At 41.5% G+C, this 22,075-nt stretch overlaps 1 protein-coding gene across 1 annotated transcript in view; it reads right to left on the minus strand.

Moving 5' to 3' along the window:
• The window catches only part of LOC130123773 (corticotropin-releasing factor receptor 2), a 48,194-nt gene that overhangs the window by 9,015 nt on the left and 17,104 nt on the right, over positions 1-22,075 (minus strand). The window contains exons 3-6 of the mRNA XM_056293066.1: positions 11,106-11,191; positions 10,247-10,353; positions 8,786-8,903; positions 8,434-8,587 (exon numbers count right to left, since the gene is read on the minus strand). Coding sequence (XP_056149041.1) covers positions 8,434-8,587; positions 8,786-8,903; positions 10,247-10,353; positions 11,106-11,191 — 465 coding nt within the window. The remainder of the gene's footprint in view (positions 1-8,433; positions 8,588-8,785; positions 8,904-10,246; positions 10,354-11,105; positions 11,192-22,075) is intronic.

The following is a 22,075-nucleotide window of genomic DNA, read 5'->3' on the forward strand; positions in this document are numbered from 1 at the left end:
ACAGCTGATTTTTAGTAAATGTAGCTACAATGTCAAACAGAAACCCGAGACTATGTTTATTAATATTGATTAAGTGGGAGAGATTCACGGCTTTTGCAGTGAATCTCAGATAAAGTACGATTGTATTTCAATAAAGACTCATGCCAAGTTAGGTAAATAAATAAATAAATAAAAACCTTCCAATTTTGATTTTCACCATTTATGTTCCAGACTCCTGCAGGCCCGCTTAAGAGCATGTGTCTCATCGTTAAACCAGGGTGTAGGCCTCTTTAGACGCCCAGGAGGACTGAATCGAGGAGACTAGAGAGGGGCACATTTGAGTCACTAGTGAAATTTTCAACAGTCAATCTCTACAGTGAAAGGAGACAAGGCTTCAGGCAGCTGCTGGCCAAATACAGCTACAGTGGACGGACCAATGTGGCAAGCTGCAATTACATCTGTGCCGACATTAACTGAACAGGCCAATGACGCTTCAAATTTCATGAGAAAATGATCTGACACGGCAGATGTGGTTGGCAAGACAGTCAAATAAAAAAAAAAAGTCAAATTAGATAAAACCAAATCAAGGGTGTTACCACTGCAATGAGTCGACTCTTGAACAAACTGAACGAACCCAAAAGTATCAACAAGCACCAGAAAGGCTTTACGTGGAAGATCCCCAGCCTTATTCAGATAAATATACAAATTGCCAAGTATTAGAATCTCATTAGAATGAGTAACAACACCTGAGATAAATTCTCCTAATTCTTCAAGAAATGGTGAGTAAGGTCCAGTAGGCCGATAAGAGTATCACAATCTGGACTGAGCTGAGTCTATTCATGGCTGAGGGGGCTGGACTTAGAATAAGAGCCTCAAAAGATTGGAATTTAGATTTAAATTTAGAAGTTAAATTAGAAATAGAATTAAATATTAAGGTGACACCCCCAGCGGCTTTCAATGGCTTCATCAGTGTATGAATGTGTGCGTGAATAGGTGAATGTGAGGCATACATTGTAAAAAAGCACTTTGAGTGGTCTGTAGACTAGAAAAGCGCTTTAAAAAATGCAGTCCATATACCTTGTTAATTTGCCCGAGCTACATGGGCATAACTATAATCAGGTGGGGAAGCTTCATTTAAGGGAAGGAAAACATTTGGTTTCAGCCATGTTTCACATAATCCAATCACATCAAAACTATGTTCAAGAATTAGATCATTTATTAGTAAGGCTTTGGTAGACAGTGATCTGATGTTTATTAAACCAAATTTAGGCATCTTGTTGAAGTGATCAGTAGTAGGCAGAACTTTAGAGCTACCAATAGATGAACTATTAATTGGAATTAGACACACTGTATTATTAGTTGACAATTTTGAGGATCTATACTTTGAATGATGTGCGATCACACTTTTGGAGCATTAGATGTTTGGTTCTGTAGATTATTGGGTTCTTCATTGTACATTTCACCACCAGTGGTAGGAATGATTATTAGATTATTGTGATTCACATGTTTAGAAGAGGAGAGCTTGGGAGTAATACAGCAGGGGAGGGAGACAGTGTCAATGTTATAGACCAAGCTGTCATACTATTAGACATTCCCTGACTAGACATATTAACTAAATTAGTTGACTCCATATCCACACTAGGTTTAAACCGAGCAGGCTTTCTAATCACCTATGACCTGCTGAAGTCCCTAGTGTCAAACTAAACATAAACAGCTATCTATATTGCTGAGTGATGCCCTCCCCATTAGGCTGAATGACATCCACTTTCAGCAGCTAAGGGCAGCCCCAGAGAGAACGCCAGTTATCAACAAAACTGAATCCCTGCCCATTACAATAACGAGCCAGCCAGCAGTTCCTTGAGAGCCTATTGTACATCTCATTACCCCTCACGGGTAAGGGACAAGAGACAATAAATGCCGACGCATCTATCTGGCCAACTCAAGCGTCCTGACTAGTCTTGCTTTTATGATCTCTGATGGCTTCATCCTAGCATTATTGTATCAATATGCATAACCATATCACCAAGGGACTATAATCCTATAAAATAAAGCCACTTTATTTTGTCATTGTACAGGTTACATTGAAATTTGTTCTTTGAATTTAAGCCAGCCTATTTTATAGGAGCAGTGGGCAGCTGCAGCGCCTGGGGACCAACTCCAGTTGTTCTTTCCATTGCCTTGGTAAGGGGCACAGATAGGAGTATGAACCCTAACATGCATGCCTTTTTGATGCTGGGAGGAAACCACAGCACCTGGTGGAAACCCACGCAGACATGGGGAGAACATGCAAACTCCACACAGAAAGAACCTGGGATGGCCTGGGGTTTGAACCCAGGACCTTCTTGCTGTGAGGCAACAGCGCTAACTACTGGGCCACCGTACCCCCCCCCCCCCCAAGTAGTAAGTAAGTGCAATGAACAAATCAACGATTGGATGTCTCAGAATTTTCTTCAATTAAACAAAGATAAAACTGAAGTAATTGTCTTTGGAGCCAAGGAAGAACAATTAAAAGTCAGCACTCCGCTACAATCAGAAATGTTAAAAACCACAAATCAAGCCAGGAATCTTGGTGTAGTCATGGACTCAGACCTGAATTTCAATAACCACATTAAGATAATTACAAAATCAGTCTTCTATCACCCGAAGAATATATCAAGAATTAAAGGATCTATATCTCAGCAGGATTTGAGAAAACTTGTCCATGCATTTATCTTCAGTCAACACGACCACTGAAGACTTTCCTGTTTGCTGCTGCCTTTTATTAAATCATATTTGAAACTTTTGATTATCATCTTACACTGCACTGTAACTTTTACTCTCTTCTTGTTTTTAAAAGTATTTTTTATTGCCTTACTCTGCTTTTACATTTTGTCTTAATGCCTTTAGAGCATTTTGAATTTTTCAAGCTTTGTTGCTGAAACGTGCTGTACAAATAAATTTGCCTTGCCTTTCCTTGCCTGAAAAATGTACTCACGCTTTAGCCACATTTACTTATACTACCGGCCCAGTATTTGTCAATGTCAAACCTAAAACTACAATTTAATTTGTGGCCAGTCTAAAACCCACTTGCACTTCTATACCACAGGAGGAAATTCAACAACAAATAAGGCAGACAACCGCCTCATCACTTCTTTTAACCTACAGAGGTAAACTGAATAACACTACTCACTTAAAAGCAAAACAAGGAAAACAGGCATAGATCAGCTAAACTTTGTAATGGTACAGTTGTGGAAAACACCATTTTGTTGAAAACTGACAATCAGAGTAATAAAGCACATTATATATTTGGTTCCAGTTACTGTGAAAAAGTCCCTTCAGTAGAGACTGAACTGGTTTAATCCCGTATCACTGAGCCACTCAAACACCAGCCTTCATTGATCTGGATGTAGGTCCTCCGTGTTAGACAGATTTAAACTGTTCTACTTCTTTCTTGTCTTAATGGATTCCAATTAGCAATCTACAAGAACTAAAGTAAGGAGGGACAGTGATTCCCTTGTTCACTTTTCGAGCTAAATGGGTCTAAATGAAGAGATCAATGTTTTGTAGCATGCTAAGAATAGGGTACACGGAGGAGTAACACATACTGTATCCCTCTCCGAGCCATTATATAGACAGACACACAGAAGGTATGTAGGAGCAATGGAAAAAGACAAATTCATGAATTTACTAACCCAAAAACTGGAGGATGGTGACATTGGCATGCTGGAACTAAACAAAATTTTATAATCTATATCAACAAGAGAAGAAAAAAAGTTGCTTACTTTAACTGCAGCTAGAGTGGTAAATTCATCTCATGGAGGCAAGTTAAGTTTAAGAGGAGTCAGTGTAAAATGTTTAACAAAGGACTTGTCACATTCAAATCACATTCAATCACTATGGCTCTATACTGAATTCACGGAAGAGAGTGAATGAGCATCAGTTATTCTTGCTTTTAGTACTAATGTGACAGTTGCCCTGTATGTTAATGTTGTGTATTCATCTAACATCAGTCAAAGGCGTTTGATGAGTCACTTTAGCCTGACCTACATATGCTGTGCAGTGAATCCATTTGTTTATCCCCTGCAAGCACATACTGGAAAACTCACAGTGTATGAAGGGGTCGTTCGAGTGGCTCAGCAGTGGCTTCAGTATATGACAGCCATGTGCGTAAGCGTTTTGAGCACTCCGAGCATAAGCTCCTGACCTTCATGTTGGTCTTCCACAGTTGCACGTACAGCAAGCAGTACAAAGCCTTGCCTCACAAGTCAGTGAGGACAATCTCCCAGCTTTAACTGCTAAAACTGGGCGGGGAAAATAGAGAGTAAAAAAAAAAAATGCATTGCAGAAGCGATCCAAAATCCTTGGGGCGGCCCTTACTGGGGCGGTGACGTACAGAAGTCGTGTACTTGTAAACGCTGTCGTACCAGCAACACGTAGCTCAGCCTCAGTTTTGTTGATGTTTGTAGCATTTGCGGCTAATCGTATTCATCAGTTGAAAACAAACACAATCAAATAATTCAACGTTACTCGGGGCATCCATTTTCAATGTTTTAAAAAGCTCTCCGTATTACAAAGAGATTCGCTGTATTTTTTACCCCCCCCCCTATTGTACTTGGCCAATTACCCTACTCTTCACTTCCGGCTTCCCACACGCACACTTGTCTGTAGAGACAGACACCTGACCAAGACGGAGGCAAAACGGGGATTCGAACCGCCGACCCCCGTGTTGGTAGGCAACGGAATAGGCAATGGTCAGCTAAGCTACCCAGGCGCTCTTCTTCTTCTTCTTCTTCTTCTTCTTCTTTTTTAAAATACCTTTATTATACAAATAACATCTGGCCATAACAATAACAAGTTAGCAAATGGTACAACTCAGACTGAGCTATTATAATTTTGTTAGTATTTCACAAAAATAAAGGGAAAATCAGGTCTAATCAGAAATCAATATAGCTACATATGTTTTTGTATATATTCAAAATTTGTTTGGTTTTTATACATTTCAGTGCTTTCTTAAAATGTATTAACTCATTCATGAAGACAGAATAGTGGCCTGGCATTTGTAAATCTAACTCTAAGGATAAATTGTTTAGCCATAATAATCAGGCTATTGCACAACATTTCCATACTTTTATCCTCCAATTTTAATATCATTAAATTCTAAATTGGGCAAATGAAAGTCCTTCTCAGATATCCAATTTTGAAATAATTCCCAAAAGGCTCTAGGTACTTTACAAGTAAAGAACAAATGTTCTAAAGTTTCGATATCAGAATAACAAAACATACAATTGTTTGTATCTATGTTAAATCTGTGTCTCAGAAACTCATTACAAGGATAAAGATCACTTATTTAAAATGAGTTTCTTTCGCTTCCGGTGAAATATGGAGAGTGAGGTATCTGGTTCTAATTCTGACTATAATCTCTTTAGGATAATCTTTTAATAGATTTTTTTCCTTTTCAATGGTAAAGGGGAGAGTTCGGAGGTAAGGGCACCTCTTACAATTTTGTTTGTGTATTTTTTTCTTCTTAAAATCGAGATTGTCTATATAAAGTGAAGGCACCTGTGGTACTAACACATTATAAGGCAACATGCCTTTTATCATATTCACCATTACTTGTGGAATTGCCTTGATAACCACTGAGTATTGTTTTTTTTTATACACTTCACATTGAATTTATCAATGAATTCATTGTTATAGCAACTATCTTGCATTTAGAGGTCCAAAGACATTGATAGGCAGAGATCTCTGTCTGGTATCGCGAGACTATACAGAGCCATGTGCCATGGAGAGCCAGTGTATGACTGGATTTCCTTCCAGACCAACACTACACCAGCTGACTTCACTGACGCCATCAACCTGACAGGGGACGATTAATGGGTGAAATCAGCTGGTGTAGTATGTGGTTGTTACTGAAGAAAAAAAAAACCCTGCGTAAACACGTTTCTTCACGGTACATGAAAAGAGTACCGCCGCTCTAATACTTCGACTTAAGGTAATCATGGATAATTGATGTGGCAACGACGGGACATCCGCTCCACATCCAGCATGTTCTATCCCAAGTCATTTAACACACTTCGCTGCTGCCCTTTTCTCTCACCAAATCCCAAGTTTATTTTGATTCTAGCCTGAAAAGCACATTTTGCTGAAGTGCTTTAATTCAAGCATATGATATGGAGCACTTACACGTTGTTAGTTAAAGGGAAGTGGAGATAGTTGACTCTAGTTGTCTAACTCTCGAGTGAATTCTAAGTGAAGATTTTGAATAACCGAAAAAAAAAAGTACATTGCATTTGTATGAGCAAGGTCAATGCAAATAAAACTGCTCTCTGGTAGCTACAGTATGTCAGAAGAAAAAAAAGAGGCCTCCAGACAAATGGGAAGAATCTTTCAGCTGAGTAACACGTCGTCTTTCAGGTCAGCTATATGATAGTGATATGTCATATTATCTGAAGGCAGAAACAAAGAAATGCACAAATCTGTATTCAGATTTACTTACTAGGCATATAACCATTAGGGAGTCTGGGAGGCTTCAGTAAAGTCGAGGTGAGTTGCCACTCAGCAGACACCTTTAACAGCAGCATTTCAGGATGTGCAAGGCCGCTTGTGAGACACTACTTCATTATCAATTTGACAAATCCATCTCCATCACTACTTGTTGTACAAATACTTCTCTGACAATGGACCCTTTACCACCCCAACTTAATGTAAAAACTATTTTACAAGATGTCTTTATGCATGTTCAATAATCCAGGGAAGGAAATCCCAGAAAGTTGACTCAGTTCATTTGGACACAACGTCCCAATAATTGTGTCCAGTTATTGTACAAGATAATCTAACTGGGGTAACTTTGATAATTATTTGAGGCTTCCACTTCATCTTGCTAACTTCACAGGTGTGCATTAAAGTGCACGGATGGAAACAGCCACTGTCATAGAGCAGTCCTTTCACCCTCCACCACTTTGGTTCACATTCACATAAAGCTGAAAGACCTATTGCCTCACTTATTTACTGTAGTGGCTATTTAAACACAAAATATTTCAAATTCTTACACTTTCAGAATTCACAACCTTTTGACATTGATTGCATATGTGCTCTTGATCTATAATATTGTAACATGCATGGATAAGTAGACACGTTGGCCGCTGGCTGATGGGTCTGACCCTTTAGTCGAGCGGTTAGCGATGTCTCCTGCGGTGTGGGCGATACGGGTTCGCGTCTCGGCCACGGCAGTTCCTGTGGTTGCCCCCCGAATTCGCTACAATATGAATCTGTCCTCCAAAATATCCACATTCATCTTGGTTAGGGGAAAACCGATATATAATATAAACCATAAATCTACTTCAGCTCTGGCAGCAAAACTGATGGAACTGACCATGTTCCTACTATTATGGCTGTCCAATTCATTCATCTTGTCATTTCTACGTGTACCTCTTGCCCTACCTCTAGTGCATAAGTCAATGCAAGTGTTTTTTTTTTCCCCACCACTGGCACTATTTCGATGCAAAATCATACCATAACATTATTCCACCAAAATATAGGTCCTTGCCTAACAATGCTAAGATCTATTTCATTCTACTCTCTACATCTATTTTCAGATAAGTTGCTCAAACGCACACTTATTCTCTTACTGCATCTCCCTCCATGCAGAATCCCATCCATCCATCTATTTTTGTGCCAATTATTCAGCTTAGGGTTATGGTGGCAGCCCAGCTACCTCAGGCTTTCCCCTTTCCCAACAACTACCTCTGGCTCCTCCTGGGTGATCCCAAGGTGCTCTCGAGTCAGCAAGGAGATGTAGTCCCCCTTAGCTTGTCCTGAAGATCTTCCTCTAAGCAGCCATGCCCCATATACCTCCAAATAGAGGCACCCAGAGAGTGTTCTTACCAAGTGGCCACCTCAACCACCTCAACTGACACTGTCTGCATTTGCGCAGCAATCTGAAGGTACATCTCTTTTTACCTTAACCTGGGACCAATATTGCATGATACGTGATAGCTCCCAGCTTAAATGGCACAGGCCACTCAAGGCCATTTTCCGAGAGGGGTTACATGCAGGGCCAGTTAATTTCTTGTTTTCACCTGCAGGTTCTCTAGGGGAAAGTTAACGCATGCAGAGTCCCATACCATTACTATCTGCACCACATCTGTCAGATAATTGCAATGGTGGGACAAGCTACCTCCAACAGCTTTGCACGTCATACCACTGCCAATTATATCTACAAGGCCCTGCTGATCCAAGCTTAAGCAGAGGTTTGAACCATAGACCTCAGTATTGGGATGTTGCTGTATCTGTTCGCTACACCACCTAAGCACCACATGGTTCTGCACATTTGGCCAGTAATAAAAATCATACTCATATTTACATATTTGTAAACCAATAAGTTAAGACACATTTTCAAGGAACCCAATTACAGTATACAGCTTTGCAAAACAAATCAATGTTTTTTAAGTGCAATGTAAGCGTGTGTGTACTTACACCATCCTATAAAAAGGAAGACCCATTTCCTAAGCTTGTCTGTTGAATATGTCATTACAATGGCTGTGTGGAGGTAGCATCCTTCAACAAACATCCAGAAAAAGTTAGTCACCACAAAATAGTTGTATATCGTTGTAATTAGTCGACACCAAGGCTGCAAAAGAAGAAGGGTAACCCAATGTCAGTCAATATTACACAAAACAACCAAACTATTTTCTTGGCATGGAATAAGTGTGATGATTTTGCTAAAATCAGACTTTCATTGTCACCACCATGCGCGGTGTATATCATATTACATGACGGTGACAATTTTAACTTTCATGCAGCTTTGTAACGCACAACAAAATTTTACCTCATTGCTCTCATGGATATTGTGGTCGATCAGTTGAAGCAGAAACCACATAGCATTCCTTAATATGAAAGTGGTGATCAAGTTCCAGTGGATGATATTTCGAAGGCATCGTATGCTCCTAAAGTAGAAGTGGAAGCAATATCACAGAATTATATACAATGCTGCTCACTTGAGGGTAAGCCAGAAACATGAAAACACCATTAAATCTAATTTCTATATTCATGGAGCCGTAAGCTGTTTTGTATCTGCATCATTCAGCCATGGCACGCATGAAAACAATGTTCGAGTTCAGAGGGGGAAAAAAACAAAACAGCAATGTTGGTTTGAAAATAAAAAACATTTTGAAATATACACTGATGAGCCAAAACATTATGACCACTCACAGGTGAACCGAATAATGTTGATCATCTCCAAACATGGGCACATGGCGAGGTTTGGGTACATTAGATGGTAAGTGAACAATCAGTTCTCGTAGTCAACGGGTTGGATGCAGGAGAGGTGGGCAGGAGTAAAGACCTAAGCGACTTTGACGAGGGCCAAATTGTTATGGCCGGACGGCTGGGTCAGAGCATCTCTGAAATGGTCAGCATTGGCGAGTACCTACTGACAGTGGTCCGAGAATAAACCGCAAACCGGCGACAGGGTGTTGGGCACCCAAGGCTCATCAATGCATGAGGGCAACGAAGGTGATCCCGTCTGGTCCGAACTGACAGAAGGTCTACTGATGCACAAGTCACAGAAAATTTTAATGGTGGTTACGAAAGGGACATGTCACAACACATAGTGCATCGCACCCTGCTGCATATGGCCACAGACTGGTCAGGGTGCCCATGATGACCCCTGTCCACCGTTGAAATTGCCTACAATTGGCACGCAAGCATTGGAACTGGATCTTGGAGCTGTGGAAGAAGTTCGTCTGGCCCGATGAGTCCCGTTTTCTTTTAGATCACATGGATGGCCATGTACATGTGTACCGTTTACCTGGGGAAGTGATGGCATTAGGATGCACTGTGGGAAGATGACAAGCCAGTGGAGGGAGTGTGATCCTCGGGGCAATGTTCTGCTAGGAAACTCTGGGTCCGGCCATTCATGTGGACGTCAATTTGACACATGCCACCAACCTAAACATCATTGCAAACCAGCTACACCCCTTTGATACCACAAGACAACGTCAGGGATCTTGTAGAGTATATGCCTCGGCGGGTTGACACTGTTTTGGCGGCACACGGAAGACCAAGAGCATATTAGGCATGTGGTCATAATGTTTTGGCTCATCAGTGTATATTTGCCTTAGTCTTGAGTTCTTCCACTGTGCCGCTCTGAAGGGATCTATTCATTTGACATAAACGAGTTAATGATAAGAACTGAAGTCCGAGGAGATTACATGAATTTCCCTGATTGTTTTGTAAGAGGTCACATGCATATAAGATACATTTAGAAGGGTGCTATTTCTGTACTTGCCTTAAGCATAAGAAGAGAATGAAGGCCACTACTAGAGCTCCCACAGAAATACAGTGGCCTAGGTAGTTGATGATCAGTGCTATCTTGTAATGCATTGGATATTTTCTCTGTAGAAACAGTGTTTAAGTCACTTCTTTGACATTACTATTGGAATAAACAAAAAGAGTAGATATGAAATGAACACATGCAAAGAACAAGGTCATTTTTACAGAATAAAGACTGATTCAGTTGCAACGCAAAGGCTATCTATCTGTCTATCTATCTGTCTGTCTGTCTATCTGTCTGTCTAGCTGTCTGTCTATCTATCTATCTATCTATCTATCTATCTATCTATCTATCTATCTATCTATCTATCTATCTATCTATCTATCTATCTATCTATCTATCTATCTGCATGAGGTCTTAATTAAAATGCCACAACAAAGAGCAACTGTTGTTGACTGACTTTAGACATCTTGGCTTAGAAATTGGAACTAGAACATGCGATATAAATACACATCATCAGGCTTTGAGGTAATCAAGCCTACATGGTAGTCTTAAAATTCTGCCTTGGGCTTTCCTTGTAGGAACACAGACTACGCTTTTTAAGCAGAACATATTTTTTTGTAGTTGTGACACCACTCAGAATGAAATCTAAGCATTATAATGTTTAACGGCACACTACACATAAATAGAAAATACAGCTCAATTAGTATCATGAAATCAAAACATCCCTTTCATTTGCTCTAACCCAATGTCTTTTCCATTTGCGTTGCTGTTTGCGATGAAAACTTGTGATGAGCGTTTGTCGCCTGCTGTTACCAGAAAACTTTGAGAATGAAGGCAACTAGCAGGATTCCTTCTGCACTGCTATACTAACCTTCTCCTCCAGAATGGGTTCACAACTGGAGTAATTGCTCTTCAACGCCCACGTCCCATTATCCATGCACTCTCTGTATGCACTTCCTGTGAAAATCAAGAAATGAGGGAAAACTGGTTGACGAAACAGCAACTGGAAAAATTATTTCAATCACAGTTTATGCCTTATAACTATATCATATAACACCCCTGGAAAACAAAAGGAATAACCGAGTAGTTTATTCATTCATTCAAATCTATCATCAGCATTTAATGTTGTGTTTGGCTCCATATGTAATGGTGTGACAGAGCCAGTTGTTGTTTGGTATTACGGAGGAACTAAGTACGTGGGTGATAACTGGGATGGTCACTTTGCCTTCATCCAATTGGTGTTACTCTGCTAAATCATGCTTGCTAGTAATTTCTAATGACCTCATTTTGAAGTTTAGCACTACTCCTCATCTCTAATAGTTGACTCGGTTTGACTCGGCATGTCAGCCCAGCACAACTGCAATCTGCATTTTCATTACAACACGGCTGCACGCTTCAAGGTGTGCCCCCCCCTTTTCTCCCCTATTGTACGTGGCCAGTTACCCTATTTTCTGTAGACTACCACATGCCTCCTCCGATACATGTGGAGTCGCCAGCTGCTTCTTTTCACCTGACAGTGAGGAGTTTCGCCAGGGGGACGTAGTGTGTGGGAGGATCACGCTATTCCCCCCAGTTCCCCCTCCCCGCTGAACAGGTGCCCCGACCGACCAGAGGAGGCGCTAGTGCAGCGACCAGGACACATACCCACATCCGGCTTCCCACCCACAGACACGGCCAATAGGGACACCCGACCAAGCCAGGGGTAACACGGGGATTCGAACCGTCGATCTCCGTGTTAGTAGGCAATGGAATAGACTGCCACACCTCCCGGACGCCCCAGTTGCGTCTTTGACCGATGACATGTTTGTCTTTAGTTGATGGTGTTTAAAAGCAGCGCCCTCTTTAGCGCTGTTTACTATTGCACTGTGCAACGGTTGTTGGTAGCCAACTACTTATCATCATGGATTTCCATTGTTTGAAAAATGGAGATGGTATGAGGAAATGGACCTAGAGGAGGTGAAGCTCATCTGACATCACCGCAATCTACTTGGAGGTGGGTCTGGCGCGCTTTGGCATGACTCCAGAGATGGTCCATCTCGGGCACGACTCGGCACAGCTCGAGGTGTTTAAACCAGTAATGGATATGCAAATCAATGCGGCATGGTTTGACTCGGCAAGGGCAGAAGTGCCAATGGGCAAAACCCTGTCACACTTACAAGGACTAAAAATGTGGTAACGCCTTATACTATAAAGCATCCATCCATCCATTATCCGAACCGCTTATCCTGCCGGGGATGCTGGAGCCTATCCAAGCAGAACAACTTATTAGTTAATAATTAATCCTTTATAAAAGAAGAAACCCACTTTATTTTTGTCATTGTTCAATTACAATGAATGTGTTTTCTGCATTGAACCCATCCTATTGTACAGGAGCAGTGAGCAGCTGCAGCACCCGGGGACCAACTCCAGTTCTTCTTTCCATTGCCTTGCTCAGGGGTACAGGCAAGAGTATTAACCCCAACATGCATGTCTTTTTGATGGTGAGAGGCAGGGGCAGACTGGAAATGAAAAATGGCCCTGGACTCTTTGACTCAGACTGCCCCCCCCCCCAGCGATACACCATCACCCACACAAACCATGCCACACCTTATGTAAACAAGATCGCTGAACAATATTCATAACAATACTTTAGTAAAATAGATGTAGACTGGAACCAGGGGAATGTGTTGCTCATAGGAGGAGGCTGGCTAGAAGGAGCACGTTTTGGCACAATGGCACTGGCAGGATAGTGGCAAGAATCCCTGGAACCATCTGACCAGTAAAATAAATCATTTTAACCACCTTTATGTTTTGTTTTGTTTTTTGTTTTTTTGTCCATCTTCTCCACTCTACTGTTTATCCAAGTGTCGCCACTTGAGGCGGGGTCCAGGAAATGTTAGAATGGACCGGCCCAAAAGTTGGGAGAGAAAGGCTGACATATTTAATACCCAACCGCAGTGGGCCGGTAGCCCACTTGCCTGGGCCAGTCAGACACACAACTCTTGGTTACTTTTATTTAAGTGGGGGCTGGGGTTATTTATATTTTGCGTTGCATCAACCCCAACTGTCAAGCGGCCCACCGGGAAAACTCCCGGTGCTCCAGATGGCCAGTCCGCCATTGGTGGGAGGAAACCAGAGCACCCGGAGGAAACCCACAGAGACACGGGGAGAACATGCAAACTCTACAAAGGACGTAGGACGGCCCGGGGTTCGACCCCAGGACCTTCTTGCTGTGAGGCAACAGCGCTCACCACTGGGCCACCGTGCCGCTATCAACAACACAAAACGTCAACAATACAATATTAAATCATTAATTACAAAGCTATTAATAAACACTCTTACAAATAGCTGAAAAAAAAGCTGTTTATTTAGGAGCGGATTGTGTGGTCTCAATTCAATTTATACACAAGCTGCGACCATAAGGGGCCCACGTTGGTGGGCATGGACCAAAGCTTTTTTCAGTGCGGCACGAGCATGCTATTTTGTAAGTGTTTATCGATGCTTAACATTGTGTTTATTAATAGCTTTGTAATGATTTAATAACATATTGTTGATGTTTTATACAGGATGAATTAACTGTTAATTGCTACGTTGTAAATGCTTTATGGTGTTTACTTATTTTAAAGTGTTACCAAAAATTTTGTGAAAGAAATATTCTCTCATATTGAAGGTATGCAAAGCCTCTTAGTGCTTGAGTGTATTTACATATCTTATCAAACCGCTTTCCATGACTGACTCCACACACACACACACACACACACACACACACACACACACGCGCACAATACATTTCCTCACTTTATACTTCACGAATATATACTAAATTAGATCGAAACAAACTAATTAAAGTGACTGTTAGACCCAGGCTGTTTCTAGGATTCACACTTTCCCATTAAAAGTTGGTATTGTAAATCCCGTCTTAAACTGGGCAATGTTTGGACCGAGGAAATGCAAGACCAAATACGGAAATCCAACTAAATGCCTTTGGGAGCATTTTCCACATTCAAAAAGTGTTTATAGGTGTCTGTCGAAAAATTGTTTATCTATTTACGACATGAAATATTAAGTTTGTTTACTTATCTTACTTCATTTCAAATTGAAAACAGAAAATTGGGAAATGGGGGTTTTTGTCTCCATCAATATCCTCAGTGAATCACAGCAAAGGGGTCAGACCAGTCAGGCAAATTTGTAATTTGTGACATTGGGCTATACAAATAATATTGACTTGACTTGACCAGTTGCATTGCAATTAATGCTATAGAGTCAATGCTGTATCACCTGTATTACCTGCTCATATAGATCCTGTGTCCGAGTCCTGTTTTACAGCTAATGAAAGCCATTAAGGCCAAAACATCATGTTTATAGAAAAATAAGAGTTGTAATCTTTTAAGAGAGCGAGTGTTATTTCTCCGCTCATTGATATTTTGAAGGAAGTAGAGGAAGAAGATACTTTCTTGTTGCTGTACATACATACAGTGAAATTCATTCTCTGCATTTAAGCCATGCTATTGCATAGAAGCAGTGGGCAGCTGCAGCACCCAGGGACCAACTCCAGTTCTTCTTTCCACTGCTTTGCTCAGGGGCACAGACAGGAGTATTAACCCTAACATGCATGTCTTTTTGATGGTGGGAGGAAACCGGAACGCCCGGAGGAAACCCACGCAGACACGGGGAGAACATGCAAACTCCACAAAGAAAGGACCTGGGACGGCCTGGGGTTTGACCCCAGGACCTTCTTGCTGTGAGGCAACAGTGCTAACCACTGGGCCACCTTGCTGCCCTGTACCTTATTTCTCGCTGTTCAAGCACAACTTTCTTCTTTCAAAAGCCATTCAACAAAATGGACTTTGTACAATATGGCAAAATATATTTCAACTCAGTGATGCTTTGTTGTCTGTATTTATGGGGGGGGGGGGGCAAATTACAGCAATTTGAGTGGGTACTGCTAGTATGAAAAACAGCCAGTTGAACTGCAGTCGGCTGCATCAATAAATCACTTGAATGAGCAGAACATGCATCCCACGAGGAAAGATAAAACAATCAATTGCATTACCAAACACACTTATCTGTTTGACTCGGCCGCAGAACAACTAAACTTGTTCCTCGAGTGGTTGCCATTTGGCATTTGAGAAGCTCCAGTGAAGTCTAAATTGTAATAAGATGGTTAAATTGTATTAAGGTTGTAAATTGTAAATCTAAACTGTATTAAGATGCCTTACGCTGGATTTTCACTACCTCTAATCCTGAGTAGGCTTGTTCCTACAGCTCCATCTTTTACGGCTTATGTAAATTGTGAAGCTTTACAACATTGTCAGATTCTGGTTGTCTTTCTTATACAGTTATGGGGGAAAAAAGGGACATACCATTGAAAATTAACTTGGGGTTGTAACACATACTATGAATTTGCTCATGTCTGCTTCCTCCTAATACTGAGTTTTATTTAGCAGTACAAATAATACTAGTGTAAAGCCCATATACAGACTCTCATTTAAATTCACAAGATATATATACGTGTTTTTTTTTTTGATTGACAGGCAAGCATTGGGGGCTTTCACAGCAATGGTTTAGTAGGTACTATGTTTTCTGGCTCAGCGCAACTAAACAATGCTAATATCAATAAAGGAATCCAGACAAAGTCCTGGAGTCCTAAGTCTTTCTGTGTAAAGACCACGTTGTCCTTGCATAGCAAGTTCTGATGGTGCAGAAATAAATGATGCGTAGCAGGTTGGGAGGTTTGTGCCCGTGAGGCTTTCCACTGAGGCGGGGCTAATTCAAGGCATTGGTGCAGGAAAAGCACAATTCAGACTAATATTTCTGAATAGCCATCTGTGAAAAAGGCCCGGTAAAGCTATTCTCTTCACTTATCTATTTACATCAACATGTATAATGCAGTATGTACAATTTATCATACGCAGCTCAAAAACCACAGGGATGGGTAATGGACCAGGTCTCTGTTTGAAGGTGTTAGCAAAGCTGCAAGGTGCTCCAACACTGAGCACATCCCAGTCACTTGCAGAAAAGCCTGAAAATACATCAAAAGATGATGAAAATGCAAAATTGCCCATCCGTTTAGTCACGACCAGACTCTCATCCACCACCAATCATCCTATCATCTATTTCCTACTGCCGCACACTAAGTTCTAGTATGCAGTCAGTACTGAAATCCAGAAAATACATACTGAACGCTGTTTGGTTCGGTGGACGAGGAAATATAATGTCTTTTGTTTAAGTGAATTTATGTAAATTACACAAATTGATTGGTAGCTGTCATCTATAAGGAGGCGAACCAATCATGCACAAGTGTTGTTTGCATACTTGATTCATTTCTGAACCCCACGGGCCCTGTTAACGCATGGCGTATGTCGTGTGTGTGTGTGTGTGTTTGTAGGTTTAATTCATTGGCACCATTTGGTAGTGCTTTATGTACTCATTCTGAATAAGCAGTGAAATTAATGGTAGTAAAGAGCAATGTCTGTTTTTTATGCTTGTTTGAGTTTGCTAGGAACGTTTGTTTCACAACAGCAGAAGGGTAAAACAACACAATATGTGGAGTTGCATTGTACAGCAGACCAAATAATGAAACTGGCAATGTTTTTATTTTGTTGTTTAGGCCCACCAATACAGCAAGGATGATTGACGATTTTCCAAAATGTACATGGCAAGCGGGAAAATCTTATTTAACAAGGCTGTTGTGTGTATCAAATTAGTGCTGCACGATTAATCTCATCACAATCGCGATGTCAGCCTGTGCAATTATATGACCGCAAAACGCTGTGATCTAATTAAATAATAAAATGTGGATGTCTGTTTGTGTGCAGTCTGCATATCGACACCCATTATTAAGAGATGACCAATCAGTCTCTGTTGAGGCAGTGAGGTGCATGCAGTCTATGGTCACATGGCTATCCGGTGTGTTGTGTGCAGACCAGAAAGAAGGAAAAAATGGATACCAATGACAAAAAGTAGGTTAACGCTGATGAACTGGTAGCAAACAAAAAACAAAACAAAAAACAAAACACGACCTCTGTTATATGGTAATATTTTGGATTCAAGCTCAGCGATATTGAGCAGAAAGAGGTTTTGTGTAAAACATGCAAAATTAAAGTTGCTACATGTCATGGCAACACGACAAATTTGTATTATTTGTATAAATTTGTGTATCATATCGCAATTGCAAATTGCAATATTGTCCAAAATAATCACAATATGACTTTTTCACCAAATCGTGCAGCACTAGTTCAAATCACGTAAATGGTGCTACAAGCCCAGAGTTGTGGAATAAATTTCATTGTGCATTATTCAGAACATTACCTTTCAACAGTGGTAGAGTATTTTAAATGGGTTATTTTAATTGAAATAGTCACAATGTTTCAAGTGACTCTGTCCAAACCGTTTTTTTTACATTTGATTTTGTTAACAGTCCACAAAGTGCAATGGATAAATCAGATAATGTCAGGTAAATCCTTGGATAAATTAGATTTGGATGTGTTGCAAGGTGTGAGAAACATGCAGGACTGTTATAGACTGTATAGAATAACATTCATTTTAAACCATTAATAACTATTAAAATGCTATCCTCCTCCTCCTCCTCATCATCATCAGTGGTCACTCGGGGTCAAGTATGACCGTCCTCCTTCTGGGTCCTCAGGTGGGTGTAGAGGCCAACCTTGGAGCTGCATAATGGGAGGACGCCTCTGTGTGACAGCTTTTTACGTGGAGTGGTTGATGCGCCTGCAGCCACCACATGGTCCTGGGCAGGGGGTGGCCAGAGTCCAATGGCATGGAGAACCAAGACGATTGGGGACCACCCTCTGTTGCAGCCTTCATCCACCTTCACTGCTGTTGTGACCTGGAGACATCTTCCACCAGTTCCACTGTTGAGGTCTTTGTTGGATCGTGCTTTGTCTGAAACCTCTCCATTGACCAATCCGCGTTGGGTGACCCAACCAGGAGCCAAGCTCCGGACGGTATAGCTCTTGGGATCATTGGTACATGCAAGCTTCTCCACCGTGGCAAGGTGGCGATCCAGGAGAAGAAAGTGCTATCCTAAAGCTGGTCTGACAAATGACATCAAAATCAAAGCAAAAAATGCAAATAAATTAATGAATAAATAAATAAATAAACAAGGAGATAAGCAAAATTAAAAAAGCACAAATAGAGAAACGGCATCCAAGTAAAATGCAAGTTCATTAAAGGATAGGCGAACATAGTTGACTTGATCTCTTCAGGCAGGTTGTCCAGGTGTACACAAGTCCTGACGGAGGCCTTGTGACCTTCAGCTTCAGCCTAGACTGTGGGTCTACAAGGGTCCCCTGCCCTAGGACCCACAGCTGAGCTAAAAGATCGGTGATATAGCTGGATGCTAGACCAATACGAGCCATATAAGTGAGCAATAAGATTTTAAAATAAGTTCTGAACTTAACAAACAACCAATGTAGTGGTAGTAAAATAGGGCAATATGAAATCTAGACGCAGAGTGGAACGAGAACTTTGGCTTCGAGGAGTGAAAGGTGAATAACAGTAGTTTAAATGACATGAAACAAAACCACCCTATCAAGGTCAGCTAATGATAAAAACGGCAAACTTCTTTCTTTTTGACGGGGATCCCCCCCCTTTTTTTTCTCCCCAGTTGTACTTGTCCAATTACCCCACTCTTCCGAGCCGCCCTGGTCACTTCTCCACCCCCTCTGCCAATCCAGGGAGGGCTGCAGACTACCACATGTCTCCTCTGATGCCCGTGGAGTCACCAGCCGCTTCTTTTCACCTGACAGTGAGGAGTTTCGCCAGGGGAATGTCGCACGTGGGACAATCACGCTATTCCCCCCAGTCCCCCCCCCCCCGAACAGGCACCCCAACCGACCAGAGGAGGCACTAGTGCAGCGACCCGGACACATACCCACATCCGGCTTCCCACCCGCATACACAGCCAATTGTGTCTGTAGGGATGTCCGACCAAGCTGGGGGTAACACAGGGATTCAAACCGGCCAGCCCCGTGTTGGTAGGCAATGGAATAGACCACCACGCCGCCCGGACGCCCCCAAAAATGGCAAACTTTTTGAAATGGATGTCGAATAATGTAGATGAGGTTGTGTAACTTTCTACACACTAAACAAAACTCCCACATTCATAGCAACAGATTCTACATTGACTGACAGGCTACTTTTCATTTCAATGTCTCCTTTTAATCACCCATCTCCTTTCAGGAAGGCTTGGCAACAATGACAAAATCAAACATGGTATTTTTGACTAAATACCTTGATAGAGATAAAGTGACGATATTTCAGGGATAGCTATTGGCGATGCTGCACTGATAGCTAATACTGGATAAATATGACCTTCTCTGAGCTACGGCCGTCATGTCATGCAAGCTAAAGCTATGGAAAATGTCCTTGAAATGTTCTGGAAAATGAGTGGATTACAAAACCCACAACACATTTAATCCAGCAAACTTGGACTCTGGCATTCACAAGATATTTACACATAAGAATATTTTGAGAAATGATCATTTGTCATGTGACCATGATAAGCAGGTAGATGCACTCACTTTTCATCCTCTTCAGCTAATAAGTTCAGAATGTTGCATCAGTTTACTGTAACGCAGCCTTTAAGACCAGGAAATCACAACATTTAAATTACATGCATCAGATAAATTACATGCATTTAAATTAAATAACATTTGAATGACAGCATTTAAGTTTTGAGGTTATCAGGATATTATGATAAACAAAATCCCTCGACTAGATAGATCCTTTATTGTCCTCACAAGAGGATATTTGTTTTTGCCTTTGGTACACAGCCTCACATACAGTAAATACATGTACACATGCTATACATGCCACAGGACATACATAGAGGACAGGCAGACAACAATACATGAACACAACAGTTCAGAGGTTCAGTGAGTTCAGAACTTCACTGGCAGAAGGAACAACACTCATTTTAAAGCGGCCCATCTCCAGGTGAGGACCTGGACCCGAGACCTGTAGGGGTGTAAATCACGAATTTCAGCACCATATGATATTATATCGATTCATTAGATGATATTTATTTATATTTATATGATATTTGCTGATATCATAAAGTCTGCCACGATACGGTTTCAATTCGATTCAACGCAGGGGCCTGCAGTCGATATGAGACACATATCATAAGCCCATTTAACACAATCACTTACATTATATCAACCCACAAAAAGCAACTAAAATATGATTTGGCCATTTTATTACTGAGCTCTTCCAGACATTTAAATGAAAAAAAAAACAATCTATTCTTTTTAATAAAAAGAATAAAAAAAGACCTGCTCACTATAAAGTGCCACGTTTCCCATGGTTAAGTGACCTTTCAGCTATGAACATGAACCATAGTCTCTGCTTCATCACCTGGGATTTACAAGCTTCTACCTGTGAGCTCCGTGGTTTAGGGATATCGAGCTTTAAAATGTTCACATCCGAGGCGTATCTTAAAGATGATGACATGGATGGATGTTTTCACTTTGCATCGTTGATATTGGATCGTTGATCATTGACTCGATACATCGATCCAGATCGATGTGTTGATCAACCCTAGTGAAAAGATGGAAGCAATGTGAAAAATGGGTTATAGGGCTGAGTGGGATCCTGAGTGATGGTTATTGCTCTGTGATCATGGATTTGCTATAGGATGGGGGTGGGAAGGCTAACGATTTTGGATGCGCTTTGTGAGATGTGGATGAGCTGGTTCCTACTGGTGACTGTTAAGATGGTGAAGAAATGCGGAGAAGTAAAGTAGTATGGGCTGAATTATACTTTGACAGAGAGTCTTTGATGGCAGCATTTATGGATATCAGGAGTGTGTTGGTCCAAATAGAGTCAATTGTCCAGAGTGAGTTCACAGTACCTGGAGCAGTCCACAAGTTCAACAGTCTCATATGGTTGAGTGTAGGGTTGTTGAGAATTTAGGTTGGTAATGAGCAGCTTTTTTTTTTCTTTTTCTTTTTTTTGGGGGGGTTTCTCCCCAATTGTATCCGGCCAATTACCTCACTCTTCAGAGCCGTCCCGGTCGCTGCTCCACCCCCCTCTGCCGATCCGGGGAGGGCTGCAGACTACAACATGCCTCCTTCAATACATGTGGAGTCACCAGCCGTTTCTTTTCACCTGACAGTGAGGAGTTTCACCAGGGGGACGCAGCATGTGTGAGAATCACGCTAATTCCCCCAGTTCCCCCTCCCCCCTAAACAGGCGCCCTGACCGACCAGAGGAGGTGCTAGTGCAGCGACCAGGACACATACCCACATCCAGCTTCCCACCCGCAGACACGGCCAATTGTGTCTGTAGGGACGCCCGACCAAGCAGGAGGTAACAAGGGGATTCGAACTGGCAATCCCCATGTTGGTAGGCAATGAAACGAGTAGCTCTTTTGTCTAAGTGACATTCAGTTGTATAGATAGTTATCTGTGCACCATTGTGTGAAGTGGAAAATGGAGTGTTGATGGGCTGTTGATAAGTATACCATACGTATCTATACCGATATCACAACATTGATATATATATCAATATATTGCCAAGCCCCACGTTTGAGCTGAACTCCAAACTTTGTGTCAAATCCTCAAATTTGGGCTTTATCTCCACGAAACTGCCTAGTCTGTCATTCATCGCTATCAAAATAATATATCCCACCTCAGTCATTTAAAATAAATTAGGAAAAATAACAGTGATGACAGTCCAAAGACATGTGAGTCAGGTGAACTGGAGACACTAAATTGCCCCTAGGTGTGAATGTGTGCATGAATGTGTCTGTCTGTGTGTGTGTATGCCCTGCAATGGACTGGCAACCAGTCCAGGGTGTTTCCCTGCCTTCTGCCCAGTGACTGCTGGGATAGGTGC

Source organism: Lampris incognitus, chromosome 14, assembly GCF_029633865.1.
Source record: "Lampris incognitus isolate fLamInc1 chromosome 14, fLamInc1.hap2, whole genome shotgun sequence".
In the NCBI taxonomy this organism is placed as follows: domain Eukaryota; kingdom Metazoa; phylum Chordata; class Actinopteri; order Lampriformes; family Lampridae; genus Lampris; species Lampris incognitus.